The sequence below is a fragment of the Maniola jurtina genome, chromosome 25 (genome assembly GCF_905333055.1).
Source record: "Maniola jurtina chromosome 25, ilManJurt1.1, whole genome shotgun sequence".
NCBI classification, from domain to species: domain Eukaryota; kingdom Metazoa; phylum Arthropoda; class Insecta; order Lepidoptera; family Nymphalidae; genus Maniola; species Maniola jurtina.
The window spans coordinates 5,891,851-5,904,850 of NC_060053.1; the positions used below are offsets into that span (position 1 = coordinate 5,891,851).

The 13,000-nt window shown below is 39.0% G+C and overlaps 1 protein-coding gene across 2 annotated transcripts; it reads right to left on the minus strand.

Moving 5' to 3' along the window:
- On the minus strand, nt 1–11,136 carry LOC123878223 (poly(A) polymerase type 3). Of its 2 annotated transcripts, none has more exons than XM_045925359.1 (14): nt 10,999–11,136; nt 8,852–9,106; nt 8,034–8,263; nt 7,511–7,618; nt 6,923–7,034; nt 5,822–5,980; nt 5,351–5,562; nt 4,679–4,799; nt 4,034–4,210; nt 3,499–3,606; nt 2,777–2,829; nt 1,831–1,992; nt 1,039–1,215; nt 1–452 (listed from the first exon to the last, which is right to left on the minus strand). In XM_045925359.1, the coding sequence occupies exons 2-14, from the start codon at nt 8,973–8,975 to the stop codon at nt 270–272; spliced, it is 1,926 nt and encodes a 641-aa protein (XP_045781315.1). In that variant the 5' UTR covers nt 8,976–9,106; nt 10,999–11,136; the 3' UTR covers nt 1–269. The 2 variants fall into 2 exon arrangements, with proteins under 2 accessions (XP_045781315.1, XP_045781314.1); XM_045925358.1 differs by having other exon boundaries at nt 1,024–1,215.
- Between the last annotated feature and the right edge of the window lie 1,864 nt (nt 11,137–13,000).

Consider the following 13,000-nt stretch of genomic DNA (forward strand, 5'->3'; position numbering starts at 1 on the left):
GAACCGCCCAAGAAAAAGGGTAAAGTTTTACTGTTAATTAACTCTCACAAAGTTCACATCACTATCACGTATGCTTAAATAAAATCACTGTCATAGACACATTACTTGTTTCTCCAAAAAGGAGGTTTTTAACTTTTGTCTTAACGTTTGTCCGAAAGCCGTAAAGGCTAACTACACTATGGTAAGTAAACGTCTTAGGCGCGTTTCACACGATTCAGTTTGACGTTACTGGTTCCGTATATGAACCTCTGACGCCATTCCTCGTACTGCTACGTGCATGCTATAGTGCTTGACGTTGAGGGAGTATGATCCGGCTTTATCTGTTTGTCCGTTGGTTTGTTTCTGTCTATTTCCTGCGAATGGTTTGTGGCGTTGCCATTTGGTATGTTGACTTCCACCATGTTTGAGGAGTTTGAGTCGTCGTTGTAGGATATAATGCTGACTTCGTCCGTCTGTGGAAGGAAATATAAATGTTTCATGCTGATACTTTTGAAGACACACAAAATGACCATTGGCAATATTATGTTCCTAAAGTAGTGGATGGTCAAAAAAAAACTTCACTAATTCTCAAAATTTCAAAATGCAATTGCAATTTTATGTACATACTACTAACAACCCCTCTTAAAATAAAATCTTAATTTATTTATTGGTACTAAGATTAATGATAGTAAAAAGATAAAGTTTTTTTTTTTCTTTCATATCTCTTCTATCTGCAATCAGTCGGTGGACTATGAACAGATTTGAGGACAAAATGTTTTATCAGTTTAGGCTTTGCACATCCAGCGATGTGACATCGCTTAAAGATAAGTATTACTATATGCTGGCCAATCTTGTCCTCTTAAGGCGGAACGTGCTGTAACTGGCATCCAGAAGATGGACTGCTAGGCTGTTTTTATGACCCTCAAGTCTCTGTTTGTAGGCCTCAAGTGACCTGTCTTTCCTCCTTTACTGTGGGGATTTCTGTGTATGCATGCACTTTACTGTTAAAAAAAAAGATAAAAAGTGAACAAGATTGTATTGTACCGGGCTACTACTCACGCTGCTCTCGGACAGCCGCTTGGTCTTCTTGACGGGCGCGGTCGGGTGTATGGTGGGCGCGCTGGGCGGGTGCGCGTTGGTGTCGTGCTTGCGCTTGGTGCCCGACTGCGTCCGCTCCCTCTTGATCAAGGACGGCGACAGGTATTGGTGGAGTTGCTTGCGTCTTACGTGCCGCGCCTGGAATACAATAGCTAGTTTTTTGGCTGCAATGTTATTTATTATCTGGCTCAAGTTCTACCTTTTTTATTTTTCATACAGATACAAGTCAGCTCTTGACTGCAATCTCAGCTGGTGGTAAGTGATGATGCAGTCTAAGATGGATTCGGGTTAACCTGGAAGGAGTATGGCGGTTTTCACTAAACCCATACTATCTTGTATTGAATACAGAGCAAGCAAATAATTTTGCTGTCATGCGAAACTGACAATTTTTCATCTTGCTACGGCGAGGTAAGTACTAGAGATAGCTTAACATCCTGGCGTCCTAGAAACCAGTGCCAGTCTTGAGCATTTTTGTGGAGTAGTACTAAAGCTAGAGTCATCAGCCTGTGGACGTCCACTGTTGGACATAGGCCTTCCCTATAGAGCGCCACCACACCCAGTCCCTCAGCCTTCCTCATCCAGCCACTTCCCGCCAGCCGCTTTATATCGTCGGTCCATCGTGCTGGAGGGTCGTCCCACACTACGCTTGCTTAAAGCTAGAGTGTTTAGTTTAAAATTTATTTTCGGCCCTTTTTTATTAATATCAAAAAGAAAAAGATGCGGATACTCTAAATCGTAATCGATGTCACATACCTCTATAGTCATACCCTCCCGCAGCATACTATTGTTTTCAGCCTGGTAGTGCACGGCTTTAGTGAAGGAGGAAATGTCATACGTGAGATCCACATTCACGTTCGTCTTGTCAAACACCAACCCGATGAACCACATTGAACACACGTTAGCCATCACTTCACCCTGTAACAAATTAAATAAGATCACTATTCATATTATAAATGCGAATGTGAGTTTGTTTGTTGGTTTGTCCTTCAATCACGCCGCAATGGAGCAACGGATCAACGTGATTTTTTGCCATGGACGTGGGTGGCGTCCATGCATTCCAAGTGTTCTATTTGCATATATACATAATAAACTAGATGATGCCCGCGAATTCGTCCGCGGGGATTTAGGTTTTTAAAAATCCAGTGGAAACTCTTAGATTTTCCGGTATAAAAAATTGCCTATGGCAATTTCTGGGATGCTAGGCAACTCTGTACCAAATTTCATATAAATAGGATAAACGGATGGGCCTGTAGGAATCAATCACACAGACAGACACACTTTCGCATTATAATATTATGCACTGATTTACATATAAACTACATAATATAAAGATACTTCTGTATCTCGTATTGTTTTTCTGTATACATAATAATAGCTGATGCCCGCGATTTCGTCCGCGTGGATTTATGTTTTCCAAAATCCCGCGGGACCTCTTCGATTTTCCGGGGTAAAAGTAGCCTATGTGTTAATCCAGGGTATAATCTATCTCCATTCCAAATTTCAGCCAAATCCGTCAAGTAGTTTTTGCGTGATTGAGTAACAAACATCCAAACATCCACACATTCACTTTAAAATATAAGTAGGATGTATGTAATAAAGACTTCTAAATAAACAAATAGAATCTTTGCTGTGATCACCTGGGATACTGCGATACTGTGATTACTGATATTACTAAATATTATTGTCAGATTAAACTTACTTCTTCATTTTTGTTGATTTCATTCATCACACTGTCAGCTGGCAACGCTATACCTGCAAACATAATAGACACAATTTGATTTAGTGAAAATACAATCAGCTAACTGTAAATGATAGCCAGTAACTCATTTGACATTGATTGGTTCTACATTGCTGCTTCATTGAGTGATATTTAAATATATTTTCGTAGAAAACCTTCAATGGATTAAAAGAGTCAAATGAGCCCGGTGGCTATCATTCAGTGTTAGAAACACGGTTATTGGCGAATCAGTAGGCTGTTTTTCGAAATTTTCTGCAAAGTGCCGCGCGGAGGCAGCGTGGCTGCATCGCTGCGGCTGCACTGCTTTATAAATCCCTTTATAAAAAACCGCACGACTGCCTCGCTACACGCTCGCTGCGGGTTAAGTGCGAGTCGGATTCGCACACGAAGGGTTCCGTACCATCGTACAAGAAATAATATAATAGACATAACTTAATCTATTTTCAATTTTCATGGCCATTTGGAAATTTCTATCATTTGTTGTTATAGTGGGGATAGAAGTACACATTCTGTGAAAATTTCAACTCTCTACTTATTATGGTTCACGAGATACAGCCTGCTGACAGACAGACGAGGTTTGGTAATAGGGTCCCGTTGTCATCCTTCAGGTACGGTACCCTCCAAAAGAGGAATACTATGCCTATACATCTTTATATGGTCTCTATAGACCATAATTAGCTTACCTGGCGGTAGTGCAAGCGGTTGTCCGTTGTTAGTGTTGAGCGGAACTGAGTTGTAGCACTCTGGGTTCACGTGCGCTATCGTTATATGAGGATTTCTTTCTAGCGTCGCTGAAACAAAAATACACAATTATTATCCCTGTTCTTGGCAGACCTTACACACTTTAATGCACGCCACACTTAAAAAAACACTGATGATAGGTAAAATATACTTCTTATAATCCTTTTTTGTTTAATATCATTTCCAAATTCCACTAAATTACAAAATAAAAATGCCCTCGACTGCATCACAAAATAATAATATTGTTTTAATACTATTCTTGACTTTGTGTACTAACTAAACAAAATTATATGAACAACAATACTTTATATGGATAAATGCAAAATGCCAATATGATAAAAGTAATAAGTATTGCAAAAAAACGTTTATATGTAGAGTATCTTTGAAGATACAATGCCAAACCATAAGCGATTTTCATTGATTTTTTTATATCTTGACAAGTGTAACCATAGATATACCTAAATCACAGACACTCACTGATAAGATGTCGTATCTTGCTCTCGATTAGACCACACCACTGCAGCTGGTCTAAGGCCCTTGCAGACGATGCTAGTAGTACAATGAAGTGCTTGTATCTTGAGAAGAAGTGTGGCGCTTCGAATAGTCGCTCCCAGCCGCATTTGCCCAGCATTATTTCGTCAGTTATGTCTAAACCTGTGGACAAACAAAATTATGTAAAGTAAACTATAACTTTTCTAGGGTTCCATACCTCAAAAGTAGAAACGGAACCCTTATCAGATCAATTTGTTGTCTGTCTGTCTGTCAGTCAAGAAAACCTATAGGGTACTTCCTGTTGATCTAAGATCATGAAATTTGGCAGGTAGGTAGGCACAAGTAAAGGAAAAAATCCGAAACCGTGAATTTATAGTTGTATCACACAAAAAATATTAAAATGTGTTCACAAAAAATTTAATTCACTAAATCACATAAAGATGGCGCAGACCGTTATTAACTTGCAGAGTTCTACATATAAAGCTGTTAGTTAGTAAAGTTATATCTTGTACGATGGTACGGAATCCTTCGTATGCGAGTCCGACTCGCACTTGACCGGTTTTTTCTTTTAAGGTACGGAACCCTAAATATTACACTTTGAAAACCATAAAAATTAGAATATACATTTACCAAGTCTAAATTCTTCCATTATTACAGTTCTAGTGGACGCTGACACGTTGAATGTGGAGTTTTGTTGAGGGTATGCTGGTGTGATGATAGGCATCAAGTGGAAACGGTCTGAGATGTTCACCTGTTGAAATAAAATTTTGAAAATTATTTTTTTACTTTATTGATCATGATCAACCTATCGCCGACTCACTACAGAGCTCGGGACTCTTCTCAAAGTGAGAAGAGTTTTGGCCATAGTCTACCACGCTGGCCAACTGTTGATTGGCAGACTTCACACACCACACACCTTTGAGAACATTATGTAGAACTTTCAGAGACAAGCAAGTTTCCTCGCGATGTTTTCCTTCACCGTTTCTGGTCTGGTCTGGTGGGAGGCTTCGGCCGTGGCTAGTTACCACCCTACTGGCAAAGTCGTACCGCTCAGCGATATAGCGTTGCGGTACGATGGCATATAGAAACCAAAGGAATATGGGTTTAGTGAAAGCTGCCATACCCCTTCCAGGTTAATTCGCTTCCGTCTTAGATTGCATCATCACTTATCACCAGGTGAGATTGCAGTCAAGGGTTAACTTGTATCTGAATTAAAAAAAAAGATGTGTGCCCAGGATCGACCGCTGGACCCCCTCAATAGGAAGACAGACCTCTTAACCACTATTTACACATGTCACTCACCCGTGGGTCCCAAACCGGAAAGCCAAGGTTGACAGAATCTGGCTGCTTCAACAGCACCGGCTGCGGCCATTTCCACTGACTGAATACCAGGAAGAACTTGTGCACAAGCGTCGCGGGCAGAGCGTTTGGGTACAGTTGACATGTTCGTGCTACTAGCATGGCCCAAGATACTCCTCCCAGATATCCTAGTGTGTTTGAGTAAATGCCATGTCCTAAAAGTAAAGACAATATGATTAAATTTGCGCTTGCTTCGCTTGCGCTGTTTTCAGGGATCCATACCTTAAAAGGATAAAAGGAAACCTTGTAGGATCACTCTGTTGCCTGTCTGTCTGTCAATTTGGGGAATCAAAATTTATAGGGTACTTCCCTTTGACATAAAACTTGAAAGGCAGGTAAGAATTTCTTATCACAAGGGAGAAAATCAAGAATTTCTACAAGAAATGTATAGAAAAGTGCGATAATAATACTTACGTTTGGCCCACAGCTTGATGGCCCGTAAGGTAAGTCTAAAGTTGTTTATATTAGGCACGAGGCGGAGGATCTCGTCCGTCACTCTGCATCCGTTGAGCGAACGGACGCATTTCTGGTCCAGGTTTTTAAGTAACATGTCGTCACGAAGGTCAAAAGAATCTAGAACAAATTAAACAATTAAAAGTAAGACAAATAATATTTTCTCTATCTTTTCCTTCAATCACGTCACAACGGATCGACGTGAATTTTTGCATGGTTCCGTTATAGTTAAAGACCCTTCCCACAGGATTTTTAAAAACCTAAATATATAAAAGGAAAAGGTGTATCTCTGTACTGAATTGTGTTACAATTAGTCAAACAGATGGGCTGTGAAAAACTAGCAGACAGACACACTTTCACATCTATTTTTTTTTTTATTTAAAAGCCAGACGAGAGAGAAAAAAAAAGTAAACCCTTGAGTGCATCATCACTGGTGTAATTGATGATGCAGTCCAAGATGGAAGCAGGCTAACATAGAAGGGGTACGGCAGTTAATTATTAAACCCATAATAACCCTTTGGTTTCTACGCGGCATCGTACCGGAACGCTAAATCACTAGGCGCCATGACTTTGCCGCTAGGGTGATAACTAGCCACGGCCGAAGCATCCCACCAGACCACACCAGAGAAAATTTAAAACTTATTAAGTACATCCCTTTCCCTTGCCGGGAATCGAATCCCGGACCTGCCACTAATAAGACCACAGAGTTAACCACTGCACCAGGAAGGTAGTCAAAAAAAATATGCAGGGTTTATTTACTAAGTTTTTGCTGGGACTTCATCTGTGGTGGCGTTTGCTGGCGCGCGTGTTGTGCCTTTTTGGAGTGTTTTTTTGTTAGAAGTGGCCAGTTTTTGTGTTCTGGTGGTGTTCATTGGTGGTGGAACTGACTGGGAAGCGCTCTAAAGGGGCGCCGCGTGTATGTCGACGGGCGCCGGCACAGACGAAGTCTATACTTATATATATAGTTTCCCTAACTTGTAAATAACTACAAACTTGACATTGGCTAATCAGTGTAAAGCCAGACAACAGAGAAAAAAAAAGTTTTTGCTGAATCTTTGTTACCTGGTATCTCTTTTAGTGCAAGTCTGGCGAACAGCAAATCAATTTCTATTCCGTCAAAGTTCATTTTGATGACTGGCACAAAAGCGTCTTCCACTGCACGCAAGTCTTTTACCTTTAACAACAATGTATTAACACAAATAAATATAATGATTTTAAATGTATTTTTTTTTAACTATCAAAATAGGGAATGTTTCGCAAGTCTGCTTTCTCTTTCTTTCTTTCTTCTCTCTGGCTGCTTTCCGCACTAAAACGTTTCCGTCTGTTGTGCGTGCGTTGCCCCTCCCCGCCGAAGTCTTCACTCCAGCCATCCAAGCTCGCTCCACAAGCAGAATAGACTGCCCAGGTTGCGAGGGGCAAAGCAAGTCTGCTTTTGACACAGCGAAAAACCACTAAGGTTTACATGATATGTGTTATTCCGTGCACTTATCAATAGGGTATGATAGTGTTTCCTTATTGTACAAAATGTCGAAAAAATAAGACTGTAATAGGTACGGAACCCTCGGTGCGCGAGTCTGACTCGCATTTAGCTGGTTTTTTACGCGTCGCGCGCACGCCAGGTCTCCGCAAGTAAATAAATACATTTGATACCTGCGGCTGTGTCTTGAGTAGCTCGTAGAATGAGGCGAAGTAATCGCAGCGGTCAATGTGTCGCGGGGCCACGCACAGCGCGTCTATGTCGGCGCCGCGGTGATGGACCTGAACAACAAATAAACTATAATTAAGGTTTTTTCCCACTTTCTTTGAAAAGCTTTCTTCATAATTCGAAATAGGCATGGAAAAGTCCATTTTAACCCCTAGCGTGGAAAAGCGTCATTCGAAACTTGAACTTTTTTCTTTCTATTAGAAATACTATATAATGAAACTTTCAGAAACGCGGTTCGTCCTTACGGCCATTATTTTTTATGAAATCATAAAATAATGCAAAAATAAAAAATATACATGTAAAAAATTTCCTCCATCTAGCATTTTCTTCACTGTAGTGAGAGGAAAGTTGAGTGTTTCGCACAATTATTCTGCAGGGGTTAGTAGGAGGGGTCATTGTCCAAGGTAGGGGTCATAGCTAGTGACCCCTAAAGAATAATAATAGCATAAAGGTTAGTAGGTTACTCACTCCAAGTCTGTAAGATCCGAACGTGTAAATATTCCCACCAACTGTCTCAGCTACGCTCAGTGGCATATTTTTTCTGAGTGATTCATCTCTTATCCACTGACGGACGAGCCGATGTAACGCGCCCAGAACCTCCATACGATGATGCATCTCTTGCTCTGATTCGAACACGCCGAAAGGTACTAGTGCGTCTTTGAGCTCGTTCGTCTTTTCTATGTCTATGGGTTTTGGACCTGGTGGAAAAAATATGGAAGTGTTTAGGATATCCCATTGCTGGAGAAGCTGATTAACTCGCAAAAGGGGTGTCAGGACACAGCAGATAAGACCTGAGCCTCTGTGGTATACCTAAAAAGCCAAGTATAGCTAACTCTGTTAACCTATTGCTACACTTATTCAGTGGAGAAATCTTCCAGGAATATACCATTATGAATATACAGCAATTAACAATACTTAACCCATACTATAATATAATAAATGCGAAAGTGTGTCTGTCTGCTAGCTTTTCACAGCCCAACAGTTCAACCGATTTTGATGAAATTTGGTACATAGTCAGCTTACATCCCGGGGAAGGACATAGGTATTTTTTATCCCGGAATATCAAAGAGTTCCCACGGGAGGCCCATCCATTAAACTAATTTCTACGATATTTGGTACAGAGGTAGCTTGCATCCTAGAAACTGACATAGACAGCTTTTTATCCCAAAAAATCAAAGAGTCCTTACAGGATTTTTAAAAAACCTAAATCCACGCGGACAAAGCGCACGCGCACGCGCATCGTCATAGTAAATAATAAAATATAAGTTTCAAAAAATTTTACTAACCTGCCATGGAAATGGCAGAGGTCATTCCCAGCGTCTTCAAGTTCTGCTGGTTCTGGTGCTCATTCGCCTTCGCCGCATTCTGGGCGTGCTGGTTGGAATGGGAGTACTGCGATGCCGGCCACATCTTGTTAGATTAACGTAAAAACAACCAAAGGAAACTTAACATCTACTCTTGTACTAGTGAAGGTGGTGGGTTAGACATCTGCTTAGCTTAAATGCTTCTGGGCAGACTGCTGGTGCGCTTTTCTCCGAAATCTGTGAAAAAAACAATGGTATACACTATACAGAACTGTCACTTTTATGAAACACCGATATACCTGCACAGAAATCTTATTCTTTGTACGCCCACATTATGAGCAAGATAGCAGGAGTGTCTGTTATTATTATTGTGTTTAAAATATTAGCTTCAAACTATATGGTCTGTATTTTATTTGTACACATGAGTTTTGCTAATGAGACTTTTTTTTAAAAAGAATATCAGCCATGTTAATCATGACTAATACTCCCCTTTCCCCTCCAATTAAGCGTAAAGTTTGTGCCAAGAGTGGAGACCACAATAGTGCAAAGGGTGGGGTTTGAATTTGGTCTTCGGAATTTCGGAATTCAGTCCGACCTTTCAGAATTCAGTCTGCTCCTCAACCATCAATTGGCCTTAACAATTTATTAAGTCTATTTCTGTACATTTACAGGGCAATTTTTCAGTAATTATTTATTATTAATATGTACTGTTAATGAAGTGGGTTAAACACAAACTGTTGTTTTAGGTCAGTACCTAATAAGCTACCAGTTCTTTAGAAAACCACAAACACATTTCTTATTTGGGATCTACATGAAATATAACATAACATCATCAATAAATCTCTTTTCCTAAATCTAGAATTATTGTAGTAATACCTAAACTTCAAAAACTCTAAAAATACTGATGAATATAAACAGTGAAGATAGAGTTGCTGCTTGTTCTTAAAGTTAAAATAGTTGTTTAATGTAAATCTTGATAATCTCAATGACAACTTCATAATCTCAAAAACAAACAAGTTGAACTAATGATATACTTCTAAAATATTATACTTCCAATAAAAAGAGCCATGTTAGCCTAGTGGTAAGATGTCTGCCTCCTCTTCGCGAAGTTAGGGGTTCCATCCTGGGCATGCACCTCAAACTTTTCAGAATTATGTGCATTTTATGCAATTAAAATGAAATCATTGTGAGGAAACCTGCATGTCTGAGAGTTCTCCATATTGTTCTCAAAGATGTGTGAAGTCTGTGAATATGCACTTGGCCAGCACAACAGATTTTGGAGTTCTCATCTTGATAGGAGATCCATGCTCAGTAGCGGACTGGTGAATGGTTTATCATGGTGACGTTTTACCCTCAGCTTCGCCCATATGAAGTTTAGGTCAGACTGCTGTATGTTAAAGTCTAACTTTTAGAGCAACATTTTTAATCTGGTTCAAACAAAAGTTTCCCAAACACATTACAGACTAATAAAATCTTTAGTACTACATATAAGTGGATGTAGTGATAAAAGTCATCTTTGTTTTTACATTTCGTAATCTTTGCATAGAATTTCGTGTTTTAGCATAAAATATCAGTAATTTCATATGTGTATCTATATAAGCTACAGAATATTTAATTGCATAAGCATAAAATATAAGAAACTTAACGGTAACATCAAAAAAACAATGACAATAAAAACTACGAAAGCAGACTATTTGTGGAAACATACCTACTTCTAAAGTTCATTCCCCGCCTAATGCTTAAGAATATTTGACTAAACAATTGGTTATATATAAAATGTTAAAATATATGGAAGCGGAAGGAATATGCAACGTAATAAAGAAAGAACCTCGAAACGGATTCCCATTTCGTGGCAATGCCTTCGCGATTATGTTTAAGACCTTCCTTTATTGTTCTTCGTAGAAGTGCTAAGGTCATACATTACAAGCACTTTTTAGTGCAAACTAACAGACAATATTGACTGGATAATAGTATATAGAGTTTAATACGTTACATTTATTGCATTTTACATCCCAAAAATAACACGGACACATATTCGCGCAATGAAATATCACGTTGTGCCATCACAAAGTTATTACGTTACAGATTCTGTGATGCGTCAATTAACTGTTCTGGATACAATCACTCACCAAAAAACTTATTCGCTTAACTAATTCAGCGAAACCACGCGTAGACAGTTAACGAAACACATAATAAAAGAAACAAACATTAATTTCCAAACAAGCGCCCAACAGTCGCCGACAACAAGGCAGCCATTTTTTAATAGCGTTGTGACGAACTTCGATTGCCAGAATAATAAATTAAATTAATGTTGCTACAGTAAGAAAATTAAGTTTAACACACATCCTATCCATAAATATTATCTCAGAATTAGTGTCTCAGAATAATTTTATACAAGACATGAAGATAATACCTAGTATTTTAAGAAAAAAGGGAAACTGCCAGATATGTACTAGGGTAAATACGAAGAAATAGCCGAAAGAACTTTCATTTCAACCGACCGTAGCCCAATGGGTGGCAAGAGGTCCAAACCCTTTTTTCGAAACAAAACAGCTAGAAATAAAATAGCTGGGATTTGGATTGGGGTCCTACCTATTACGTTCATGTTCAGCTTGCTGGCAGACAGACAAATCGGTGGACGGAAGGACAGCGGAAGCTTAGCAATAGGATCCCATCTTTCAATTCCCACTGGCACCATTCGGATACGGGGCCCTATGTAGTTAGGTATCTATGTGTTATGTACAAAATAAAATTGTGTGAACTCAGTCTTAAATAGAGAAGTATGAACAATGAGATAATTCACTTACACAGTGATCATCATTGAATAAAAACTAGTAGCCACAAGCTCATTTTATATTTATTTTTATTTTTTAATCCACTGATGCACTGAAAGTTATCAGAAATGTAGAACCAGCCAATATCAAAATATGAGTTTAATAGCTGTCATTTAGTGATGATAACTGAGTTAGCAAATCACCCCCACGTTAGATAATTAATAGTCGTTGCGGTGCCACACCACATATATCAATTTTACTTCACTAATAGAGTACATGGTTTCATTGATCATTATTAATTCGTTTGCCATAGAATGCTAGATACTTTATCCTGAAGTTACATAGCATAGACTAATATTTTTAATGGTATACATAGCTGAGCATTAACTCGTTAATCCGTGGTATATAGGACTTTCTTGCAAATTTTACCAGAGAAAAGCCAGGCTGATCAGTTAGTATATTAACATTCTTCTCCTCTTTTGATTTCGTGATGTGCGCTTGTCTTAAGACATTCAAAAAAGCAAAGAATTGAAAAAAAACCTTAAAATAATTTTTATTTTATCCTTTATATTAATAGTTAGTAATAAGTAATAATAATGATTTTGTTGTATAAAATATTGTATCAAAATACTTCACTGGTACTAGTTACAAAAAAGCAACAGCTGCGTTCAAGTTTAATTAAATTCGTTACTTTTGCGCATGCTTCATTGGCAGGTTTTCAGTGACGTATCTCGACGTATTTTATAATTGGAAGTTGCTCACACACATACGACTATCTCATTTTATTTAGTACCAAAAGAAAGGGATTGATAGAGAGCCGGTTGATGTTTTCGTGTCAGCCTTGTGCCCATTTACGAGGAGTAGGTAAAATCCGCCATCTTGAGAGTGAATTCAAGAATATACGGACTTTTAGCGGAGATAAGTGAATAACTTTAGTAATTTTATTAATAAAACGACGTAGTTTTCGTCGTTGTACATTGTTGTAATATTTATAAGTGCGGTTCGCGTTAAAGTAATCGATTGATACGTCATTGTATACTCGAAACGCCGAATTCTTGGGTAGTGTTTATGTGACAAGAGAAGATACTGTAAGCTTTCTAATAGTTTTTTGCGTGTCTATTTCCGTTTACCATCTCGACGATCGTCAGCATATACGTGAAAGTGGTGTATATATCGGTCCTAGTGGAGAACGTCCCGGGTTATCGCTCTCTGTGTCAGTAGGAACATTTGAAGTCGCTATGTATTTTTACGGTCGAAAATGCGGTTAGCTGGGCGTAGTTTGAGCGAGTGTTGAGGTTCCGAAGGTGCTGGGCCGGTGCGGTGGTCTGGGCGATCGGGCGGAGGATGCGAGCGGTGA

Coding starts and splice junctions, on each gene's coding strand:
- LOC123878223 (XM_045925358.1), bottom strand. CDS start 8,975: ATGTGGCCGGCATCGCAGTACTCCCATTCCAACCAGCACGCCCAGAAT. Junction 4,211..4,678: donor AATGGAAGAATTTAGACTTG/GTAAATGTATAT, acceptor GTTTGTCCACAG/GTTTAGACATAACTGACGAA. Junction 1,216..1,830: donor GGGAGGGTATGACTATAGAG/GTATGTGACATC, acceptor ATTGTATTCCAG/GCGCGGCACGTAAGACGCAA.